The following is a 24,065-nucleotide window of genomic DNA, read 5'->3' as shown; positions in this document are numbered from 1 at the left end:
AGAAATGGGTGTGTATATTTTCTGTCTCCGATTGCTTCCATCTTTGCCAGCACATTGTTTTTCTATCAGGGAGAAATGGGGGAAACATGGCACCTGCACACACAAGATAAATATAGCTCTCATACAAATAAAATTACAGACTGCGGTTAATAAAAGTGTGAACAGTTAAACAAAGGAAGTTGGGCTCATAATGCTCTGGGTGAAAATTTTCTATGTCACTAAGCAGAAGAGAATTAAGAGCAGCATCTAAAGGTATTCTTTTAGATACACACTATCCTCCCACCTGTGCTGCATATACTGTAGGGCACAGGTGTCAAACTCACGGCATTACGTTGCTGTCACATGATGTTTCATGACGTTTTCTCATTCGTGGAGCTGGGATGGGCGTGGCCTGTCATGACACATCTGGCCCACAGGCCACCAGTTTGACATCCCTACTGTAGGAGTTTAAAGTGCAAAAACGGCTGATTTTAGAAAAGTTAGCCAAGCAGAAATTGAAACGTAAACATTTTAAAGAAGCTTAGATGAGTTCAACTGTGTAAGAGTAGCGGTTATGATATAGCAATAGCAAAAACACTTAGACTTATATACCACTTCACAGTGCTTTATAGCCCTCTCTAAGCAGTTTACAGTCAGCCTATTGCCCCCAACAATCTGGGTCCGCATTTTACCCACCTTGGAAAGACGGAAGGCTGAGTCAATCTTGAACCTGGTGAGATTTGGACTGCCAAACTGCAGGCAGTGACAATCAACAGCTTGCAGTACTACACTCTAACCACGGCGCCACCATGTCTTGGTGAAGCCTTCTCTTAGCCCTGCTGCTATTTTAGAAAGATCTGAAGACCCTTAACGTACAAGTAGTCCTTGACTTACAACCATTGATTAGTAACCATTAGAAGAATAGCAGGACTGAACAAAATTACTATCAGTCCTTGTATTAAGACCACTGTAGCATCCTTATGTGACCATGATCAAAATTGAAGCATTATTTATGGTGGTTGCATCATCCCAAGCTCATGGAATTGCCATTTGCAACCTTCTCAGCTGGCTTCCAAGAAACAAAATGGGGGAGTGCCAGATTCACTTAACAAAAATATGTTTCACTTAACAACTGCAGTGATTTGTTTAACAACCGTGGTAAAAAATGGGTTGTAAAATCAGGCACAACTCACTTAAGCTCTTTGCTTAACCACAGAAAATTCAGGTTCCCAGTTGTGGTCATAAGTCAAGGACTAACCTGTACTATAACTAATACAGATAACCTTTTATTCCCACTGAACCTTCTTGTATTTGCCTGCCCTCGAGATGAAACAGTTTGCTTTTATTTGCAAAATGTACAGTCATAATGCTTCATTTATTGACCATAGGAAAACATGTTTTTCTAATCCTCCCCAATATTGTTAACTTGCCTTCCATTTTGTAACTGTTTTCAAGTTACACTGTGAATATAGGAGGTTCTGTTATGTCCCTGGGTGAGATTAACCAAACTTTATTTAGAATTGAAAGGAAAGAATTCCTTCTGTGTACTACTAGCTGAGGTTTACTCATAAATACTTATAAAGCTCCTGTTAATCCCCTTAAAACCTGAAAGGAATCTTTGCAGGTTTTCATTATTCCACTTCAGAAAACATCATGTGTCAATTGGAATCCTTTATCCCTTCTGGGGTCTAGGGAACACAGAGAGCAGTGGGGGTTAATCCAGTTGCATTGGTAGTTAGTAGATGTTTTGTGCTTTATAAACTTTTTCTGTAAAAGTAATGATGGCTGTTGTGTTTTATGCCATGTGTTTACAAAAAAATGTGAAATTGTTGTTAAGGATGCAGAATGGAAACAACAAGTTCAAACAACAGTTTATTTGGATAACCAATTCTTTTACAACTTCCTTAAAGTAAACTTATTAAAAATTGCAATCGCAATATAAAAGCTAATACAAACTAAAATAAAACATACAAGTAAAAAAATTGAAGATGCAGAAAGGAGAGAAAAATTTCTTAAAATTGTAGTTAAAACTTTTTTTGTTAAAGGTTGAAGGAAACTTACCCAGTGCTATAAAATTTGTTGATCCAAAGATTTCTAATAGCTGACAAATAGTTTACAAGCAATTTCTAAACATGGTTAGGAAAGGTAGTATGCAAACATAAATGTCCTTTTAAAGGTGCCAACTGCAGTTTGAACAAGATGGTTAGTCCCTCATCTCCCAGAATTCTAAACCCATGGAAATCACTATTTTGCAGTTTCCTGATAAAGTTTGTAGCACTATCTCAAGTCCTTTTCTTATCTAGAGAGGAATTAATAAAGAGCCATTATAATTCATCAGTTCTTTATTCTATTGCAGTTGTTGGCTCCATTTTACAAAGAACCATCTTCAACCTGCCATTTCTTCCCTGTAAAGTTTTTGCAACTTTTAAAATATTAATAAATATACAAGTTTTATATTTCAGGGTAACTGGCAAAGAACTTCCAAAGATGCTTTTTCAGGAAGCAACTGGACTTTCTTGGTTTTTTTTCTTTTGAAGACATTTCGCTTCTCATCCAAGAAGCTTCTTCAGTTCTGACAGGATAGCGAGGATTGGAAGGATATATATAAATCCTTCTGTCCACTATCCTATCAGAGCTGAAGAAGCTTCTTGGATAAGAAACATCTTCAAAAGAAAAAAAAACAAGAAAGTCCAGTTGCCTCCTGAAAAAGCACCTTTGGGTGACCTGGATGTCTGAGAATCTCTACAGATTTTTGGCAAAGAATTTTATCTGCAGGCCTCCTTCTGCTATACCTTAAAGATGTGCTACTTGAATATTTTAAATTCATTCTTTAGCTCCACTCCCACATATACCAATGGCCTCTCCATGCTGAAATGGATAATACATGATTAAAAGCAGCTTGAAATGAAAAGAGATGTGTAGCATGCATTTATCACTATTCTGTTACAAATTAAGGCAATCATTATTGCATTACCTTAGACCAAATGGCTAAGAAATGGATGAGACTTGGGAGAGTTCTATGCTCATCAGATGATTCCATATTCTGTTACACAAGCACTTTATAATTTCACCTCACCAGATTGCTGAAATATTATGTAAATAATAACTTTTTGCATTTTTTTTTAAAGTGAGGATATGTACAAGCAAAAAATAAAAACACCTGCAGTTTTTGGTATTATCTCTTTGTGTTAATTTGCAGTCATTGTCACAATAGTGACCCATAGCAAAATTAGACCGTATTCCTTTAACAGTGCTTTTCAGTTTTCAGAGGGTTTTTCCCCCCTTGTCATGAGTCATTAGAAAAGGCTGTTTGGAAGAAGCTTGAGATTCAGCCTTCGGTCTCTCTTTTTGGCTGTATCCTGGGGGTAGGTGAGATTTCACCCCAGGTTAAAAAAAAATGCTTATTCCAAGTGGAGCAATAATTTAAGCTTTTCTTGCGTGAGAACAGTGATCAGAGTAATTGTGCTAGGAAAATCAATATGTTGTAATGCGTGAACAAGCAGGTGAGATGCAGAATATCTAGAGATCAATAGAGGATGTGAATTCCATCGTGTGAAGATTTGAGGGGGTATACTTATATGTCATTGCTTTTTTATGCTATATGAAAAACAGAAATGATTCATCACAGACATTCTCCTTAATAAACACAAGGGCAGGTACGACTGTTCTCTATTCAGGGCAGAAACTATTAATACAACTAGTACATCGCCCCACTTCCATTTTCAATTACATTATTTGGAGTATCCAAATACTGATACATGAATATACTTATGGTCACATTGCAAGCAGAGTAAAAATCAGTTAAAAGGCTTTACAGATAGAGAATTCTGTATTAGATATCTGTTAGCCCCACTAGGTAAGACCAGATCTAGAAAGCAAGTCCACAGGTAGCTAAAATACTTTTATTGATACTGGCTATAATAACACAATATTGCAAGTCTGTATTGTATTGTATTCATACTTTTTATTTTATTTATTTTATTTGGTTTGTCAATTGCTTACAAGATAATAGGTATAAGTAAAATCATAGTTATGAATACATATAAGAAAAATAAAAGAAACAATAGGACAGGATGGTAGGCACGTGGGTGTGCTTATGCACGTCCCCTACAGACCTCTTAGGAAAGGGGTGAGGTCAATAGTAGACAGTCTAAGGTTCAAGTTTTTGGGGTTTGGGGAAGAAACCACAGAGTCAGGTAGAGTATTCCAGACATTGACCACTCTGTTGCTGAAGTTGTATTTTCTGCAATCAAGTTTGGTGCAATTAACCTTGAGTTTATATCTATTGTTTGCTTTTGTATTGTTATGGCTGAAGCTGAAATATTCATTAACAGGTAGGACATTGCAATGTATGATTTTATATACTACACCTAGATTGGACCGAAGGCAGAGTAGTCCTAGGTTTTCTAGGTCTAGAATTTCAAGTCTGGTGGCATAAGGTATTCTGCAACGAATAGAGGAGTGGAGAACTCTTCTTGTGAAATATTTCTGGACTTTCTCAACTGTATTAATATTAGATACGTAATGTGGGTTCCAGACTGATGAGCTGTATTTGAGTATTGGTCTAGTAAATGTTTTGTTACTTATTCTTCAGTGAATTGGGAAAATGTCTGAGCCATTTCCAAATGCTTTGGATATTCATGGTTTAGATTTAGAACAAGTGTTATTCCTTATCAACTTGACAGTAGAGCTTGCATATCCCTGTCAAGGTTATGTTCCTTATTTTCCATAGTAACTATCTGGGTCCTATGCTGAGTTCTTAATTATGTTTCCTCACTAAAGAAGGAACTTGTAATCTTGAATATAAATAAATTTAGTACAGAAGGGAAGGAGTTTTGTATTAAACATTTATGCCAAATCATCTTACTTACATGGGGCCAATTTTTAGGAAAAAAAGCAGCTGGTCAAAACCAAAACTGAGCAAAAAAGTTTTTAAAACATCAGATATCAGACCTGAAAAGTTGCTAAAATGCTTATTTTGAGAAATTGGAAGAGTAATAATATTTCTAATATCAAGGATTGCATTAAAAAAAAACCCGTGGCTTGTCTGTTTTTGAAAATGCAATTTTATCTACTAATAACAAAATAGCTTAATGTATTTTTCTATGGCACAGATTTTAGGATATTTTGCAACCTTAGAAAATTATTAATTGCTTTTTACACCAAGGTAGATTTGAAAATACAGGTCGTCCTTTACTTACAACCATTTGTTTAATGATTGCTCGAAGTTACAATGGCACTGAAAAAAAGTGACTTATGATTGTTTTTCACACTTACGACCACTGCAGCATCCCTGTTGTCACATAAACAAAATTCAGAGGCTTGGCCACTGACTTATATTTATGACAGTTGCCGGGTCCTTGGGGTCATGTGATTACCTTTTGCAACCTTCTGACAATGGAAAAGCCAGATTTACTTAACAATTGCGTTACCAGCTTAACAATTGCAGTGATTCATTTCTTTCCTTTTTTTTTTGCATTTTGTAATTTTTCTGTTTATGTCCATAAAACTCATTAATATAAAATATTTAGATTTAAAATATGTAAGAAATAGACCAGAGTGTTTTAAGACATAGAGTAAAAAGAATAAAGGATGTACCTCCCAGATTTTTTATTTATACTGAAGGAAATGTATAAAGAATTGAACCTGCTATCTTTGTGGTGATAAGACTAGATTAGCATTTCAGACAGAACTTACATAATTAAACTCCACCTTTCCAATATATTTTCCTATATGTGTAAGACTAGTCATCAGAGAGTAGCTAGAATCTATCGGTAACTGGAATAAAATAATCAAGCAGAAAACAGGATGAAACTTGGCAGAATAATGAATATTTTCCTGCTGGGTTCATTTTCTCACTCCCCACCTGTTTGGATAAGTTGGACTAAGGTATGACTATGCTGTTCTACCTTTAGTATCTCAAACTAGATTAGAAATATTTACAAATAGCACATTGACTTCATAAAATAATATATCATACAGAATGATAAACTGTGATATGAAATGTAATGAAGCTGTGAAACAAAACAAACTTGTTTCATAACATTGCCAACTGTTTCAAGCTGTAAGATTTTCTTGTCTGGGTGTTTAGAAAGGAATGAGTGGAGAAAGAAGGAGAGAGCTGGTAGTGGCAGACACTACAATGAGAGGAGAGCAGACCTGTGAATAAAATGCAAGGGAAAAGACTGGGAAGACAAGGCAAAACAAGACAATTAACAGACCCTGGGAAATGTGGATTTTTAGACTTCAGTAGCAGAATCTGGGTGACTTATGGGGCCTTTACAGCGAAACATCTGGAAGCAATATGCAGCTTGCTGCCTGTGGATTATATCTCTCTATTACTCAAACATTTACAAGGACCGTGGAAATTTAGCAATGCAACTATTGAGAATTTCATCATGGAGGGGAAGGTTGGAATTCAGGTGGCTGCAATGACAACGAGCCATTTCTAGGAAACAACTTCATTGACCAAATACTCATTCAAGTTGCTTTTTCAGGAACTAAAGGATTGCTTTATACTTGATAGTGTTTTGTAATAGCTGGAAGAAAATGGCAGATATGCAGCATCAAAGAAAAAGCAATAATGATGTCATAAATTATGTAACAGGTAGGCCTTGACTTACAACCATTCATTTAGTGACCGTTCAGAGTTACAATGGAACTGAAACTGTGACTTATCCCTGGTTCTCATACTTACACAGCAGCCTCGCAGTCACATGATCAGAATTGGGGCGCTTGGCAATTGAATAGATAGAATAGAATAGAATAGAATAGAATAGTTAATTGGCCAAGTGTGATTGGACACACAAGGAATTTGTCTTGGTGTAAATACTCTCAGTATACATAAAACAAAAGATACATTTGTCAGGAATCAAGAATCATACAGTCATTATAAATTGTAAGTACGACAAAGTTACAGTCAAACAGTCACAAGTGGGAGGGGATGGGTGATAAGGAGTGATGACAAGATTGAACAATAATAGTAGTGCAGACTTTGTAATAGTTGAACAGGGTTGAAGGAATTATTTGTTTAGCAGAGTGATGGCTTTCTGGAAAAAACTGTTCTTGTTTCTAGTTGTTTTGGTGTGCAATGCTCTGTAGTGTCGTTTTGAGAGAAGGAGTTGAAACAGTTTATGTCCAGGATGTGAGGGGTCTGTAAATATTTTCACAGCCCTCTTTTTGACTTGTGCAATATACAGGTCCTCGATTGAAGGCAGGTTGGTAGTAATGGTTTTTTCTGCAGTCCTAATTACTCTCTGAAGTCTTTGCTTGTCCTGTTGGGTTACAGAACCAAACCAGACAGTTATAGAGGTGCAGATGACAGACTCAATAATTTCTCTGTAGAACTGAATCAGCAGCTCCTTGGGCAGCTTGAGCTTCCTGAGTTGGTGCAGAAAGAATATTCTTTGTTGTGCTTTTTTGATGACGTTTTTGATGTTAGGTGTCCATTTTAGGTCATGTGATATAGTAGAACCTAGAAATTTGAAGGTCTCTACTGTTGATACAGTGTTGTCTAGTATTGGCATGTATTTATGACAGTTCCACTGTCACAGGGTCATGTGATCACAATTTGCAACCTTCCTTCACATGTATGCTACAAATATTGCTGTTGTCAGTAAAGACTAGTAACGTTTGAACCTCTTATATGGAGATTATATGCTCACTTCCACAATTCGTTCCCACTTGCATTGCAACTTGCTCAGTGTTGAAAGGGTCAGACACTTCCTAACCTGCTATATACATTGTCCCCATAAATAAAATTTATTCTAAAATCATTGCTACCATTTTAGTCTCATAATTTTTATCTGATTATTTCTATAGCTTGTACCTTGCTTCCATCTTTGTTTGATTCTGTTCCTCTAAGGAAGTTAATATTATCCAATGAGTTGTTTTTTTAAAATATTTTTATTTTCCTTAATATGCAAAAGGGGGAGGGGGTGAAAGAGAAAAAGAGAGAAAAATGAGAAAGATAAACTTAAGAAATAAAAAACATATTGTTTAGTCTAATTTTTAAACACATCATTAAATGCTGACCCTAGGGAACACTATTGATCAGTATTTCTACTATATAAGTAAAGACTGAGTTCATTAACAGAAAGTAAAGACCTATCAGCAATCAAAGGGAGCAAATCTAAGATGTCACTGTCTTTCCAATATGGACTTACTATAGCTTAACCTTGCAAAATATTCAGCGAAGTCTCTCATGATATCCCTCCTTAATGAAACAATAAAACAAGACTTAGATTATTTTTATTAGTAATGTGAATGGAGGGATCAAGGAGATGATGATCAAATCTGCAGGTGATACAAAATTAGGAGTAGCTAACATTTTAGAAAAGAAAGGGATGATTATAAAATGTCTAGACAGTGTTGAAGAGTGAACCAAAATAAACAGGATGATATTTGAAAGAGAAAACTTGCATTTGGGACTGGGATAGAGGATTAAAGGGGTAGAGGTGTTTGATTATAATTTTGGATGCTGGCAAAATTATGTCCAGGCTTTCAAAGGTCAGAACAACAAAACGATGATTATTGTCTAGAAAAGAGATGAATATGAGCTTTGTGTTTAAAAAAAGGGTGTGTGGGGGAGGTGGATAGATAAATAGGCAGACAAACATGCATATACCAGCATTTTCTTAATTCAAGAATTTTTTTTTAAGTTTAAAAATAGCAAAAATTAAGAACAAAAAAAAAAAAGATTGAATATGTGTGCATGTCTCATGGTACACATATTGGGGAGTCAATTGTGTTCCCAGCATCCTGCCTTGTAACCATTTCTGCAATGAGGCACGCCTTTTCCCTGCACCTGAGAGGGATTGAAAGCCACTTTGGTGTTAGAGCCAGTAGGAATGTTAAACATAAAGGACCAGGAGATTAAAAAAGAGCCTTCATAAACTGCAGCTCAGTCCAGGCTACCAAATGCCTCAGAAGAAGGGATTCAAGCAGTTCAAAGAGATTTATTAAACTCAGTAATAAATGAGGGCTGGAAATTCCTATTGCAGTTTACAAATTCTGCACCTCACTTTTAATTCTGACATTAAACATGGTTTATTGAAGTTGTGTTACAATTCTTGCTTCATGGTTTGTGCCTTGCTGTGAGGGGACTTGAACCTTGGCAACACAGCCTTCCTAAAGAAGGAAGACATTTTGCTACCTGACAATATTTTATAGTATTAAATATTTTGGCACCTGAGCCAGATAATTCCATAAATGCACCTCTTCTTCCTCACAGTAAATATAATAATGTAGAACAATTTAGTCCTTCAGCATAGCCTGATAAGGTAACTGACACACACACACATACATTATAGATTGTAGAAAATCTGCTCCTATTTGACACCAGCATATATATTTTCAAATAATTGATGGAGAGAGTAGCATTGCAGTACTCATTGCCTTCTTACACTCATTTGCATGACAATATTTGCAAGGCAAGGGCATTTTTACATCTTTTAAACGGTGGGGTCAAGAATGTGTCTGAAGCCTCTAGTACTTGACACATATTAGACTTGCAAGTAATAGAGATTTAAATGTGAACAACAACCAGCATGATGAGATGTCCAACTGAGCATCAAAGAAATAGGAGAAAACAAATTACATGTTCTTGCATTTTACTACATAGATTAAATCTATTTATTATAAGCATTATAATTCCAGTATGGCATTGTAGAAATATTCAAATGAATGCGAAATATAAATAATAAAAAACGTAAAAACGTAGGATTAAAAATCATTTATAAAGTACAAAAGGTGGAAGTTTTGGCTGTAAAAAAGTAAGATCAAAACAATCCGTGCATCTTACATTAAAATATATGTTCTGCAGGAGACTCAATTTTCTAATATAGCTCTTTTGAAATCTACAATTTAAGTGAATGAGATTTTGGCAGTTCTTCGACTCAGGGAAGGAAGTTATCAGACTTAAGACCACAACTGAGCCCAACATTTCTATTGTTAAGTGAAACATTTGTTAAGTGAGTTTTGCCCCATTTTATGAGCTTTCGTACCATAATTGTTAAGTGAAGCTGGCTTCCCCCATTGATTTTGCTTGTCAGAAAGTCACAAAAGGTGATCACATGATCTTTTGACCACATGACATAACAACATTCATAAATGTGAACCATTTGCCAAGCATCTGAATTTTGATCACATGATCATAGAGATGCTGCAAAGATCATAACTGCAAAAACCGGTCAGAAGTCACATTTTTTCCAATGCTGTTGTATTTTTGAACGGGCACCGAACAAATCATTGTAAATCAAGGACTGCCTGTATTTGGATGATTCTTATACCAGTTTTCTCAGGATTGGAATAGTCCAGGCTAAGAGATGGAGCTAGGATCTTAGACTATCTCGCTATAAATGACCTGGCAATGACTAATGAGCACTGAAAGCATTTTGGCTTCCAATCAGTGTCAGTTCCATAACCTTCATGAATCCAACTTGTCTTTTTTAGGATGAGGGAGAAATAGTAATTAGTCCTTCCACCCACAACTTGTTCTCAGAAGTAATTTTATCAAGTGTCTTGTTGAGTGCAGCTTCTACTGATTGATAGTGCCATCAACTGCAGCTTTTGTTTGCAGCAACTTTTGGCCAAAGGAGCTACAGATTAGGAAGCCAGTGGCTGGCCCTGATTTCAGTCTTCTTTAAGGACTAGAATTTGTTTATGATACAGTTTGGTTTTGTTAATGTAATGCCAATAAGATAATCTAATTGGCATATAAACTTCCAACAACTCTCATCACCAGATTTGTGCAGACAATTTTCAGCTTGAGGAATTGTATTTATTGAAATATACCAATGGATATTATTTTCCTAAGTTTCTGAAAATAGAAGAACACAGATTGTTGCTACAGATTTAAGAGACAACATCTTATGAGGAAAATTAACGCTCCCATATTTTTTAAGATGAGCATCAGGAGTATCTTAACACTTTACAAACGCAGCAAAATTCTTGAAGGGAATATTAGAATAGCTTCTGGAGTCAAATTCTCCAGCTTTGACTCTATGAAGAATGTAACCTTATAATGTGACACTCTTTCTGCTAGCTTCTATACTTCCAGAGTGGATTTCCCTTAGGATACAACTAGAGGTTAGATACCATAACCATTTATCAATATGGAACAACCAGGTTCTGGATTGTGTCTTTGTTATATCTCCATGGAAGTAGTTTGTCTGCCCTTTCCACTTCATTGACCGGAACCTTTGTAGCTGGCTGCTGATCTTGCAAACCCTTCATTTCCCTTCCCCTCTTAATGTGAATCTCAAAAACACAATCATTGAGCTGCAAGGGACTCACTTTGATTGGAATAAAAGAGAAACAATATATTAAGTGCGCTGTCTTGCTTGGAGATATAGTAAAGAATTTCCTGTTTATTCCAAGACGGTCTTTGTTTAAATCATTTAAATAGTATTTCTTATTTAGAAAACCCCAAACCAGATTATAAGAAGGTAGGTTATAAAAAGAGATTCTCTGATAGCAGCAATATGTGTAAATTAGAATAGGAGAGGGGTAGATTATGATTTTTTTTTCCTTGACCCAACAACTTGCTTAGCATCCTCGATTACTGGGGCGAAGCATTGTTGCTAGGCTTTTCCATTGACTCTGCATAAGTGTGTGTGTGAGAGAGAGGAGGGAGGGGGGAGAGAGGGAGGGAGAGAGACAGGGAGGGAGGGGGAGAGGGAGAAGGAAAGAAATAAGCTTGTACAAATATTAGCATATAATGAAATGTGTGCATTCAGCCCTCTGGGCCGATCATTGCTATAATATCAAAACAACAACAACAACAGCCCTACATACCACTGAGGTATATGCTATCAGCCTTCTTTCAGTGTTTTGCTCAAGACTTCAATATTCATTCCATAAATGAAAAGTAATTGTACTGAAAGAATCACCTTTCCAACTGAGTGAAGAATTCTAATTAATTAATTGATGTGATACCATCCCATCTCATGATTCTGGGTGTTTTATAATAATGTCAGACAGGTATCTTAAAATATAAACCATACATGATAATAATTTAAAAAATCAAAACACCAAAGGTAGTCATACTCTCTTCCCCTCCTCCTCCCCAGGCAGAAAGAATCCAAACCTGTCTCCAAGGGTAAGTTGCTCCATAAGATTGGGACTGCCTGTCTTCTATTCCATACTGCCTTTACTTCCCAGAATATGGTGTCCTGATCATGCCTTCTCTTGATAACTTAAGAAAATGGGGAGAATTAGTGTTGGATAAAGGAGTCCTTAAGTAACCCACTGTCATATCATACAGGACTTACAAGTAATCACCAGTACTTTGAATTGAGCCCAGATGCCAATTGGCAATTGATGGAATAAGTCTTTAGTCTGGCTTATTTCTCTTCACCCAGAGTCTTACAATGTGCGGCAGCAGCCAAAAAAAACTAATACAATCCTTAGTTGTATAAACAGAGGCATGAATCAAAGTCACCTGATGTATTAGTACCAGTTTATAAAGCCTTAGTAAGGTCACACCTGTAATACTGCATCCAATTTTGGACACCACATAACAAGAAAGATGTTGAAACTTTGGGAAAAGTGCAAAGAACAACTGTGATGACTAAAGGCCTGGAGACGAAAACATGAAGAACGATAGCAGGGTTTGGCTAGTCTAGAAAAAAAAATAGAGGGTGCATGATAGCAATGTATTTGAGAGGCTGCCCCAAAGAGGAGGGGGTCAACTTATTTTCCAAAGCACCCAGAGGACAGGGCAAAAAATAATTGATGGAAAATCAAGGAGAGAAACAACATGAAATCAAGGTGAAACTTCCTAATAGTGAGAACAATTAACCAGTGGAACAGCTTTCCTTCAGAAATCGTGGGTGCTTCATCACTGGAGGTTTTTGGGAAGAACTGGACAGTCACTTGTCTAAAATGTGTAAGATCTCTTGCTTGAGCAGGGGGTTTCACTAGATGACCTGAAAGATCACTTCTAGCTCTATTCTGATTGATTGACCTCACCCCAAACTGGTAGCTTTATCCTAGCAGTTGCATTCAGATATTAAACAACATTTTCCATAGGAGACTGTTAATATTGATGTAATAAGAATAGCAAATACCATCTCAATATAATATTGTTTCATGATTTCAGGGCAATTTTCTCAATGCAAAACAAATTGTAAGAACTTTTGCTTTTGAGATTTGAAATATAAAACATTATTTTACTGCATTCCGTGTTACATTGCCAATCCAGTTACTGGGAAGACTCTTACTCTCTTTATTTCTTTCCTCCCTCTCAGGAATTGTTGGTCCATTTTGATTAAAATCCAACTGCTAATACAGGTGAAGACAGCAGAAGTTCTTCAGAGGCCAGCATCTTCTTCGGTTTCATGCTGCTGTCAGTGAGTGCCTTCTACCTTTAGCAGTGCACAAAAAGCACCCTGTGTCCTTGCACAGATGCCTCTACGGGTCAGTTGCAATGGTTGAATTCGGAGTTAAGGGCCAAATGAGTTTGGGCAAAGCTATGCTCTTGAAAAGTATGTTGCCAACATCCTTCTCCTGACACCCTTCCATGAAAAGAAGTGCTGCAGGCAAATATTGTTTCTAATACGGAATATTAAATGAAAGCTTCCACTGAAAAACACAGAAACCAAAAATTTGCCAAATGTTCAATGCTACCGTTAGCCAATATTTCAGTTTGTGTCTTGTTTTTCTTTTTTTAAGAATTACACATCTACAGAATGTCTATATGTATATATGTATGGCTAACCATGGGCAAGGCATTCAAATAAAACAATAAAGAGTGTTTAATGTTTACTTTATATTGTCAGGTCTGTTTTTTTATTCAAAATTTCAGAAATAACTTAAAAACTGATTGTCGTTTCTTCTATTGAAGAATCTGGTTTCCATGTAAATTCAAATTTCAATCAATAACAGGCTGGCTGATCTTAAATTTCAAAGAAATTTTCATGTATGAGAGGAGGGGTATCTTTAGAACCAGTGTGGTTTAATGGTTAATGCACCAGGCTACAAACCAGGCAACTGTGAATTCAAGTTTCCCTTTAGCCATGAAATCCAGCTGGATGACATTGGGCCAGTCAGTCTCTCTCAGCCCAACTCACCTCACAGGATTGTTGTTGTGATGAAAATATGAGGAGGGAGGTGTTTTGGAGATATTCATTGCTTTGAATTATGAAGGTGGGATACAAATATAAAAATAATAAAGGTGGGATACAAATAATAAAAAGATATAAAATTACTCAGAGGAGTTAGGAGATAGCTTGAATCTTAGACAATTCTCTTCTATGCTGGAAGCAACTACAGTATGAACCTGGAGACAAAAACAAACAAACATCTCTTTGCAGGTACTATTTCCTTGAAAATATGTCTCTTTGGTCAGGTTGCCTTTGATCGAAATTTGCATTATAGGAGCTCTACATTGTAAAGTTTAAGATGCCAAAGCTTCTTTATTGCCTACTTTGGATTTTCCCGCTAGGCGAGTGCTATAACATTTTCCATGTTCTTTATATTATGAGCTTTATTTACCAAATTGGCAATTCCTCTGTTGAGAAATAACTGATTACAGCGTTCAAGCAGATGCTGTCATCTCAAGATATGCAGGTGTCTGCGGAATATAAACAGATGTGATCATTCAGTAAATGAACCCAGAATTCATTTGTAGGCAAGGAGGAAAGCTAATCCAGTCATAAATTCAAATATAACCTCTTCAGCCTGACTCTAATAAACATAAGCATGGTGTGTTGCTTGTGCTCTACTGCTCCAAGTACAACAGAACATCAACCTTCATGGCATATTCAGCAAGACATTCTTGGTCAGAGAATTGGATGGATTCCATGCCTGCAATTTTAACTGGAAGTCTTGGTAAGGGACATAAAATAGTCAAGTGTGAATAGAAAAGCATTTCATTATGAATTAGGTGAAAACATTACTGGAAGTTTTAGTCAATTAATCCAAGGAAATTATTCTAAACCAGTGGTTCCCAAACTCTTTCAGTCCACCGCCCCCTTGGTGCTACAAATTCATCCTCGGTGCCTCCCACCCAAGGGTGGGATTCAAATTTCTGTGGGCGTGGCCTAATTTGAGGGTGTAGCTTGCTGGTCACGTGACATGGCCGTGGCTTGCTGGTCATGTGACTGGCTGGCATGGCTTGCTGGCTGGGCATGGCTTGCTGGTCACATGACTGGGTAAGTGTGATTTGGTGGTCATGTGACTGGGTGGGCATGACCAGGTGACTGGCAAACCAAATACAAGTGGTCCTCACTTAATGGCCGGTTGTTTAGCAAGTGTTCTAATTTACGACTGGCCTCCCCAGAGATACTTGACCTGTTTTTGGAGTTTTGACAGCCATGCACACACATACATGTGACACACTCCCTTCTAACCCTGCTGGAGCAGGTCATTGCATTAGAATTGGCAAAGCATCTCTGATTAGATTCTAGCAGTGAATAAAATCTAATCAGAGATGCTTTGCTGATTCTTGTTGATTTGTTTTATTTGTATCTCATTATTTTATGTTGCTGAATTGCATTGACATGTGTGTCCCTTCCTGTGCACAACCCAGAAGCTTTTGTGAGTCTTTGCAGCAAAAATTACCGACCTCTGGCTTTGCTCTACTTTTCAAACATGCCAAGACTGCCTCGTTCTAGGTGCCGGCCCTGCAGGTCCACCCCATTGAGCCCTGCTGCACTGGAGGGACCTGCCCAAGCAAGTCAAGTCAATGGGGTGAGCCTGAGAAAGGGAAAGAGAGAGAGAAAGAAAAAGAGAGAAAGAAGGAAGAAAAGAAAAGAAAGAAAAGGAAAAGAAAGAAAAGGGGACAAAGAAAGGGGTGGTGGTGGAAGGAAGGGACAGGAAACAAAGAAATAAAGGAGGGAGGGAGGGAAAGAGGAGAAAGATAATGAGATATCTATTCTACTCCAATCACTTGCTCCAGGGTTAGAAGGGTGTGTGTGTGTGTGTGTGTGTGTGTTTGTGTGTGTGTGTGTGTGTGTGTTCTCCTTGTAATTTACCAGTATATTTTGGTTTTGCCTTCTTCAGAATTGGCACTGTAATACATTGGGGAAAAGTAATTTTTAGGGTGGAGATCTGGTCCAATGGATCCTGTTTAAAGCCTCAACAAAATGTGAGAGTTTCCTGATAGTCTTGACCATGTTTTGTCCATAAAACCTTTAATAGAAGCCAAAATGTTTCAATATGCTGGCAAAGATGTTTCAATGTGGAAAAGGGCCTCAGTCTAAACTAGGCCTCATTTCTCTCTCTCTCTCTGGTAGGTAGGTAGGTAGGTAGATAAGTAGATTGGTAGATAAGTAGGTAGGTAGGCAGATCTATATTGGTAGGTAGGTAGGTAGAAAGGCAGGCAGACAGACAGGCAGAACTTTTGGATGCATCGATGGATGGACAGACAAACAGAAAGACTGCGACAGCGGTGGCACTTTGAGAAAGTAGAGCAAAGCCAGAGTGGGAATTGAAGTCCACACAAGTTGCCAAGGTTGAGAAACACAGGCTGAATATATCAACCCAGCCATTCTGGTTTAGAGTTTAGCATGCTGTTTGATTCCGGCTTAGTCAATGAACAAACCATGGCTAAGATCTTCCTGCTCCTTAATGCAGCTGCCCCTCTGCCCCTTCTGCAGCCCCCTGCAGCTGCCCCTTTGCCCCTTCTCCAGCCCCCTGTAATTGCCCCTTCTCCAGCCCCCTGCAGCTGCCCTTCTGCAGCCCCCTGCAACTGCCCCTCTGCCCCTTCTCCAGCCCCCTGCAGCTGCCCCTCGGCCCCTTCTCCAGCCGCCTGCAGCTGCCCCTCGGCCCCTTCTCCAGCCCCCTGCAATTGCCCCTTCTGCAGCCCCCTGCAGCTGCCCCTCTGCCCCTTCTCCAGCCCCATGCAGCTGCCCCTCTGCTCCTTCTCCAGCCCCCTTTGGCATCCAATTTTGAAATGCCAACCTCCCTAGGCCAGTGATGCAGCTGACCCCACCCTCTTTGCTTCAACCCAAGGTCCACTTCCATCGGGCCAAGCAAGGGGAGGTACTCTGCACATGCTCAGAGACTCCCAACTTCAGTGAAGCGTTCTGCCCATCTTTATACTCCGCCTGGGAGGAAGAAGGTGTGCGGAAGAAGCCCAGACCAGCAGAGGCGGAGGGAGCGATCGCTTGGAAACTAAGCAAGCAAGCAAGCGCAGGGCTCAGTTGGGAGAACCGGGCTGGAGAGGGAGGCTAGGTTCTAGGTCTGGGACGGCCATGTAGAGCCGAGCCGAATTGAACCGAGCCACGTGCCTTGGAGAGTCGCAGCTGCACCCACCCACATCCTGCGTGCAAGCCCGGCTGGCTGGAGAAGTGGAGGCTGGGCAGGCACTGCACGCTCCCTTGTTTTCCTCTGGAGAAGGGGGCCTTAACGCCAGACCACCCACCCCTTCCACTGTGCGCCTTGGGAGGGTTTTGCTTTCGGGCCTTCTGGCACGCCTCCGCAACTTCCAATGGAGAGGGCAGCCTGCAAGCTTTAGGTGCCCTCTTTCCACCACTTCCTACCTCCCCAAGGCTCACTGTGTGAGGATTCCGCATTGGAGGCGCCAGCTACAAAGCGATGAAACAGTCAATGGGCTGCGTGGCCGGCAGTCAGTGAGCCTGCGGGGCCGGCATCTCGAACGCCCCCCTGCCGTGTCTTAGCGCCCGCCTGCCGGCCCCCTTGCCTCTTACTGCCCCCCTAAGGCATCCCACCCCCCCAGGGGGCGGTACCACCCACTTTGGGAACCACTGTTCTAAACCATCAAGAGACAATATGATTTTTCTATTTAATTTCCTCATGTAATGTGATAAGCAATTTTACTCAGGAGCAGAATATGTTTTTTGACTGCTTGCAGATATACATAGGATTTCAGACTAAGTATCAGTTTATCTTACTGATATTTTTTTTATAAATAACTGAATGCACAATGTAAGGAGAAGGTATTTTTCTGTGCACCTGTCCACAATTAAACTAAACAGCCCTAAACTAAGTATCTTAGGCTTAGTTAAACAGACTTCTTGTGAGAATGGCCCATTCTTTTCTGACTGACCGGTAGTATGAAGAGAATGCTATTGGATTAGGTGGAATTTACAGCAAGACAATTCTTAGGTTCAGTGAAGGGAGAATGCATTGTATTTATGCAAGAAGAGCATGAATTAAGAGAGGAATGGCATCTTTCCAAGGTTAGTTCTCAATTTATAAACTGCTGTTTTTAGAGAACTACCATTATGAGGTCAGTTAATCTCACAGAACAATGAACCAAACTTCACAGCTGTGCAGAGATTGGAACTTAAATTGTCCATTTCCAAATTAGTACATTAGCCTCCTGTATTGTACTTGGGGGTCTATGAAACATTGAATTTGGCTATGCTGTGTTATCTTAAAGTCACCTGCCGATACAGGTAGTCCTTGACTTATGACAGTTCATTTAGTGACCATTCAAAGTTACAACAGCACTGAAAAAAAAGCAACTTAACAATAGGTTTTCACACTTATGATTGTTGCAAGCATTCCCATAGTCACATGGTCATTATTCAGATACTTGGCAACTGGTTCATATTTATGACAATTGCAATGTCCTGGGGTCCTGTGATCCCCTTTTGCGAACTTCTGACAAGCAAAATCAATGGGGGAGCCAGATTTGCTTAACAACGGTGTGGCTGTGTTACTAATAACAACCACAGTGATTCACTTAACAATGGTGGCAAGAAAGGCCGTAGAATGGGGCAACATTCACTTGAATGTCTTGTGTAGTAACAGAAACTTTGGGCTCGGTTGTAATCATAAGTTGAGGACTACCTGTATTCTCTATATACTAGTTGCACAGATTTGTAGACAATGTCATATTTCCCCCTTACTTTCCTATAAAGTAGGTAGGGTTTTATTAATACCTCTATAAACCTTAAATCAGAGGATTGAGTAGCAGGTGAGGAAAGGGTCTTTATATGAAAGCTTGGACAGTTACTGTCAGCCAAAGTTGGTGATCGATAAGTTGTCCAGTGTGTTATCTTTCTAACAATCATCAGACCAGGATTGTAAATTCAAGTTGGCCAACTGTTCTGCTGGCACTTTCAGAACAGCCCCAATATCACAATGGTCTCTGTTGAGGTAATTCCCCGTTAGGAGAATGAGCGCATACAGGGAGACATATTTGAGAGAAGTGTTTGAATAATACACACACAGTACACAGATACACTGTACAGTAAATGTAGGTTTTTACTTCCAGAAAGGTTAAGCAAAGTCCAAAAAAGTGATCCAAAATCATTCACAGGTAAATCAGTCAGTTCTTCAATCCAGGGATAATCCAAATATCAAAGTCCAGTGTCAAAAACAGTTCAGTATCAGACTTACATCAAATCCAGTAATATCAATCAATTAGAAGAAATGGAGCAATGGCAATACTTTCCAACAGAAGGAAACAGAGATATCCACTCAGACACACTCTCTTCTGAGACTAAGACTAAACAAACCAGGTTTCTGGCTCCATCTTATGGCTGTTTGAGAAACCACACCCAATTACAGTTTTGCATTTTCTTAAAGATACAGTTTTAAAATGTTTATCCTGGTTTATATATATTTCTAACCCAAATAGCTGTTAGGTGACCCATATTCCTAACAGTGTCCTACCATAGTCTGTTTTGTTTGTTCAGGGTGATTTTTGCATAGGACAAGATTTAATTCTGCTTCTTGCTGGCTATGTTTTCGGTTCAACAAATTTTACAAGCAGCTAAGAACAAATACAAAGAATCCAAAAAAAGAATCTTGTTACATAAAGCTGAATAATGATATAAATTATTTAGATGAAAATATAAAAGTAATAGCAAGGGGATGTAGTCGCTAAAATTAAAACTGGAAGTCTCTACCTGGTAACATGATAAACTTAGGGCTTCTACACCTTAGTACCTGTAAGACAAGCATGCTGGCTAGGGAATTCTGGGAGTTGGAGTCTTAAAGTTGCTTAGGTTGAGAAACAGGGGGCTAAACCAAAGCCACATCTGAATGGCTCGGCAATGACATTTAGGATGGAGAATGCATGATCTTGGAGAGCCACTGCTCATGGTTCTTCTGACAGCATATGGAGCATACTTTGATGGAGGTCACTTAACATTTGGGTGCATGGTAAATGATCGGCTCCATTCACAATATAAAAGCAAAATGTATGATCTTGCATTTTAAAAAATAGACTAATTGCCTTTTGTTAATATTTAATACTTGATTGTTTGAGATGTTTATTGACTTATATTTGTGTTTGTGCAGTTTCTCCCCCCCACCCCCCAGCTCTGCTGACTTTGTGAAGAGGAAGGCAATTGTTGAATGTATTTATAACTATTTTAAGAGAACTGCTGGGTATTGTTGGAATGAGGGCTGGAAAAGAAGAGAGATGTTCTTATTTATTGTTGGCTGAATCCTGCAGTCTTGAGCTCTGTTAATCCTTTGCTAGACATATTTTTTATCATTTGTGTTTTTGTGATATCTGTGGTAGTGTTTGATAACTGAAGTGTCCACAAGTGCTTGTCTGCCACACAGTCTCTCCAATTATCAGATAGAAAAGTTGGTCTGGTGGCTTTTCTTTATGACCAGCACGTGGTCATTCTGCTCCAACCTTTCCTAAATGTATGAGACTGTGACTTCCATCACTCCAGCTAGCATAGCATTCTGGCTGGAGATTATGGTATTTGTAGACCACTATATTGGAAAGAAACCAGGTTGTGGAAGGCATCTCCATGAGCCATGGTGGCTCAGTAGTTAAGAGTGCAGTACTGCAGGCTACCTCTGCTGACTGCTGGCTATCAGCAGTTTGGCAGTTCAAATCTCACCAGCTGAAGGTTGACTCAGCCTTCCATCCTTCTGAAGTCAGTAAAATGAGTATCAAGATGGTTGGGGGCAATATGCTCCCTCTATAAACCGCTTAGAGGGGGCTGTAAAGCACCGTGAAGCGGTATATAAGTCTAAGTGCTATTGCTATTGCTATATCTAACTCTCCTAACTCCAGCTAAAATGTATCTGTTATAAATCACATGCAATTTCTAAATTCTGAGTTTTTAGTAAGCGTTAAAAAAAAATGGCACTCTTAACTACGACTGAGTTTTACTGCTCGGCAATCTGGCCCTAAATTGAAAAGTAGCTCCTTTCCTCCCGGTGAACTTTCTCTTCCACTTCAATGAGCTTAAGAACATTGCTTTATGATATAGGCAAAGGGCTTCTTCCAGTGTTGTGACATTGGGTCATGAACCTGTCATTGCTTGTGATTTTTCTGTGCCACTGTACAGCTAGACCAATCACAGTAACTTGTGAACAAGCTCACAGTGGTTTCATGTCTTTTCGGTGGCAGAAGTTAATTGCTTTGAAAACAAATGCTTCATTGTTACAGAATTACAAATGCAATAATTTTGCAAAGAAAGGTTTGTGCCGGCTTTAGAGAGAGTCAATTGCTATGCTAATAAGGAACTCTACCCATAGGAGTGGTGAGAGTTGCTGCAATTAAGTAAATTAGAGCACCAAGATTCAATACAATCTGTTGACTTTGTAAACCACACTAAGCAGGGCCAGGGTAATTGGATGAAAATGACTACAGTAAAGTATGTTTTTCTTGTGTGTGTGTGTCTGCTGGACATTGCATTTCATGAGAAGAAAGTCATAATAAAAATTATTAGGAAAATCATTGCAGCATCATCATTTCGGCAGCATGGATAGACATAACTTTGGATTAAAGTGTCCAACAGCTCAAGTAACATGGCCAATACTAAGAGATTAAAGACTTTGTAGTCCAAAATGACTGGGGGAGGGGCGGTTAATCAGGTTACACATTTTGATACTTTGCCCATTTGATGAGGGTGATTGAAACACTTTTTTGTCCATTTTGCTATTTCTGCTATCCTCATTCTTTTGCATTTAACAATTTGTAAACTTCCCAGAGTGCTTATGAGTTGCTATAAATTTAATAAAATAATAACAATACAGTAGTAATAACAATAGTAATTTGTTGTTGCTTGGGCCTTCTATTAGATATTAGATATTCTATTAGATATCTAGGCTGGTTTCACTGAACATTGACTAATCCTTAAAAAACTAAGCAGGATTGGATATTCAATGGAAGACTATAAATACCAATCTGTAAACTCAATTGGAAAATTGAAAAAGTATCCCAGAATAAGGCAAAAACAAGTCATTTCTTTACTGATGCCAAGACATCTATAGCATGTCCACAAGGGACTCAAATCCACCCCCTCTTGAATTCTGTTGACCCTTATCTAGTGTCATTTAGTGCTGACAATTAGTTGAGTAGCTTCTTGTGTATAGGCTGTAATAATAAAGTGTCTGTGCTTGGATTTAATGAGCGTTCCTGATTCTTTGCACCTTACATTAATCTAGACAAGAATCTGGTTAATTAACAGTCAGCACTAAATTGGCACTAGACAGGGGTCAACAGAATTTGGGGAGGCTGGATTTGGGTCTCTTGTGGCAACACAAGGACTCTAAACTGCTGGTGCATTTAATGCCACCCTCCAGCTCTGCCTGCTTTCCCTCTATATCAGCTGTTGTTGTTCTGCAAGGTAGGAATATAAGAAATATGAAAGTTGCAATGGAAAGAGAATTGTGCATACCTGACCCGACACTGCCAAAATCTTAGAAGCTTAAGTGTTTCCAATTCCTTGATAGGTGTCCCATGTTTTGAGAAGATGGTGCAATGTTGAAAAAAGTCTTTCGCATCTGGGAGTTCTGGTTTGCAGGGCTTCGGTGGCAGGCAGGAATCCACGATCGTGCGCGGTTTCTGCCTGGGCTTGCCGCTGGAGCGTCCTGATGCATTGCGGGTCCCAGTACCGGGATGAATCAGTCAGCTGACGACCTGCACCCAGGCAGACTGTCCGGGCGGGCTCCTCTTGATGGCAAAGATGACAGCGACACAAAGGTTTCTTTTGGTGAGAGGAAGCACAGATAGTACTACGCACCTCTCTTTTATTGTGCAGCAAGCGGGGGGGGGGGTTATGTTACACATGAGGAAGTTAGACAGGAATAGGGAATATTGCCATATATGGCTACACCTTATGCTATAGCCAACTCAGGTTTTACACGTTGCTGTTCCAATAGTGTCGCCCTATATGTGTATTGTATGTGTATTGGGTTTTGTGTGCACGTGACTTCCTACTGATGTGTCATGATATTGCAACAGTGTCCCGAGCCAGCTGGCTTCGGGGCTAAGCCATCCCGTAGAGGTGGTGAAGACAGGGGAGACTCCAGAGGGGTTGAGGAAAGCCGCATCTTTCCTCCCCAGCTGGCTAAACTCCCTTTCCCAAAGGTGGTTAGAGCAGCGGTCAGAAATGGCCGTCTCAAAGAAGCACTCATCTGGAAAAGAAAGTGCAGGAGGAAGTTAAAAAGTGAAAGTTTTGGCTGACCAGGATAAGAAGCAACAACTAAGGTATCCTGGAATTTAAACTTTATAAAAGATACATCACTCCCAAAGAAGATTCGGAAGCAGCGAACGAAAGTGAAAAGGGAAAGTTTTTTTTTCACTCTCCTTCCTTACGTTGACAGCGAAGAGAGATGAATGAGAAATCGGAAAAATCCACTTTGGCATCAACAGGTAATTAAACTGGAAAATCAAATGCCAAGGGGACAATAAAGATTTCTGAACATTTAAAAAAAATTATTTTTTTTTGCTGTAAGTGGGAAGGGAGAGGAAAAGAATAAGAGTAGGATTTGAAAGGAGAAGGCTGCCTGGAATCCAAAAGAACTTAAAGTTAAATCTTAACAAGACTTCTAAAAGATACATTTTAACTGGAACTTTGTAACTAAATAGTAACCCCAGGAAGAGAAAGTGAAAAAAAGAAGAAAGTGTTAAAAGAAACAGCCTGTGTCTATTTGGATTGCTTGGTGACTTTGGGACTTCTGGAAATTATATTTGAATGACTAAAAACACTTGGGTGGTTGTTAAAAAAAAATCTACAATGGCATCACTTGTGGATGAACTGAAAATGGAATTTAAAAAATATAAAGAAAAGGAACAAGAAGGGAAGGGCTCTCTTGGCTCTGTTTTTCAATTTTTAGAAATGGCGATCTGCACCTACGAGAAACTACAAGAAAAGACTGCGCAACAAGAAAATTGGGACAAAGAAGAAGCCATC

General features: G+C 38.9%; 1 protein-coding gene across 4 annotated transcripts in view; it reads left to right on the top strand.

Annotated features, from left to right (window-relative positions):
* Positions 1–13,746, top strand: part of CHCHD6 (coiled-coil-helix-coiled-coil-helix domain containing 6) — a 226,973-nt gene extending 213,227 nt beyond the window's left edge. For 3 of the 4 annotated variants that reach the window (XM_087923783.1, XM_087923782.1, XM_087923780.1), the window contains one exon: positions 13,230–13,746. In XM_087923783.1, the coding sequence (XP_087779909.1) occupies positions 13,230–13,253 (24 nt within the window). In that variant the 3' untranslated portion in view covers positions 13,254–13,746. Of the gene's footprint in view, positions 1–12,050; positions 12,099–13,229 lie in introns of those variants that run through there. The other variant, XM_087923779.1, reaches the window with a different exon arrangement.
* Positions 13,747–24,065: the final 10,319 nt, after the last annotated feature.

This window comes from Pseudonaja textilis, chromosome 2 (genome assembly GCF_049901715.1).
Source record: "Pseudonaja textilis isolate UNSWEBS1 chromosome 2, rPseTex1.2, whole genome shotgun sequence".
NCBI classification, from domain to species: Eukaryota; Metazoa; Chordata; class Lepidosauria; order Squamata; family Elapidae; genus Pseudonaja; species Pseudonaja textilis.
The sequence above is the reverse complement of the archived record's forward strand: the minus strand, read 5'-3'. Positions and strand labels throughout refer to the sequence as shown.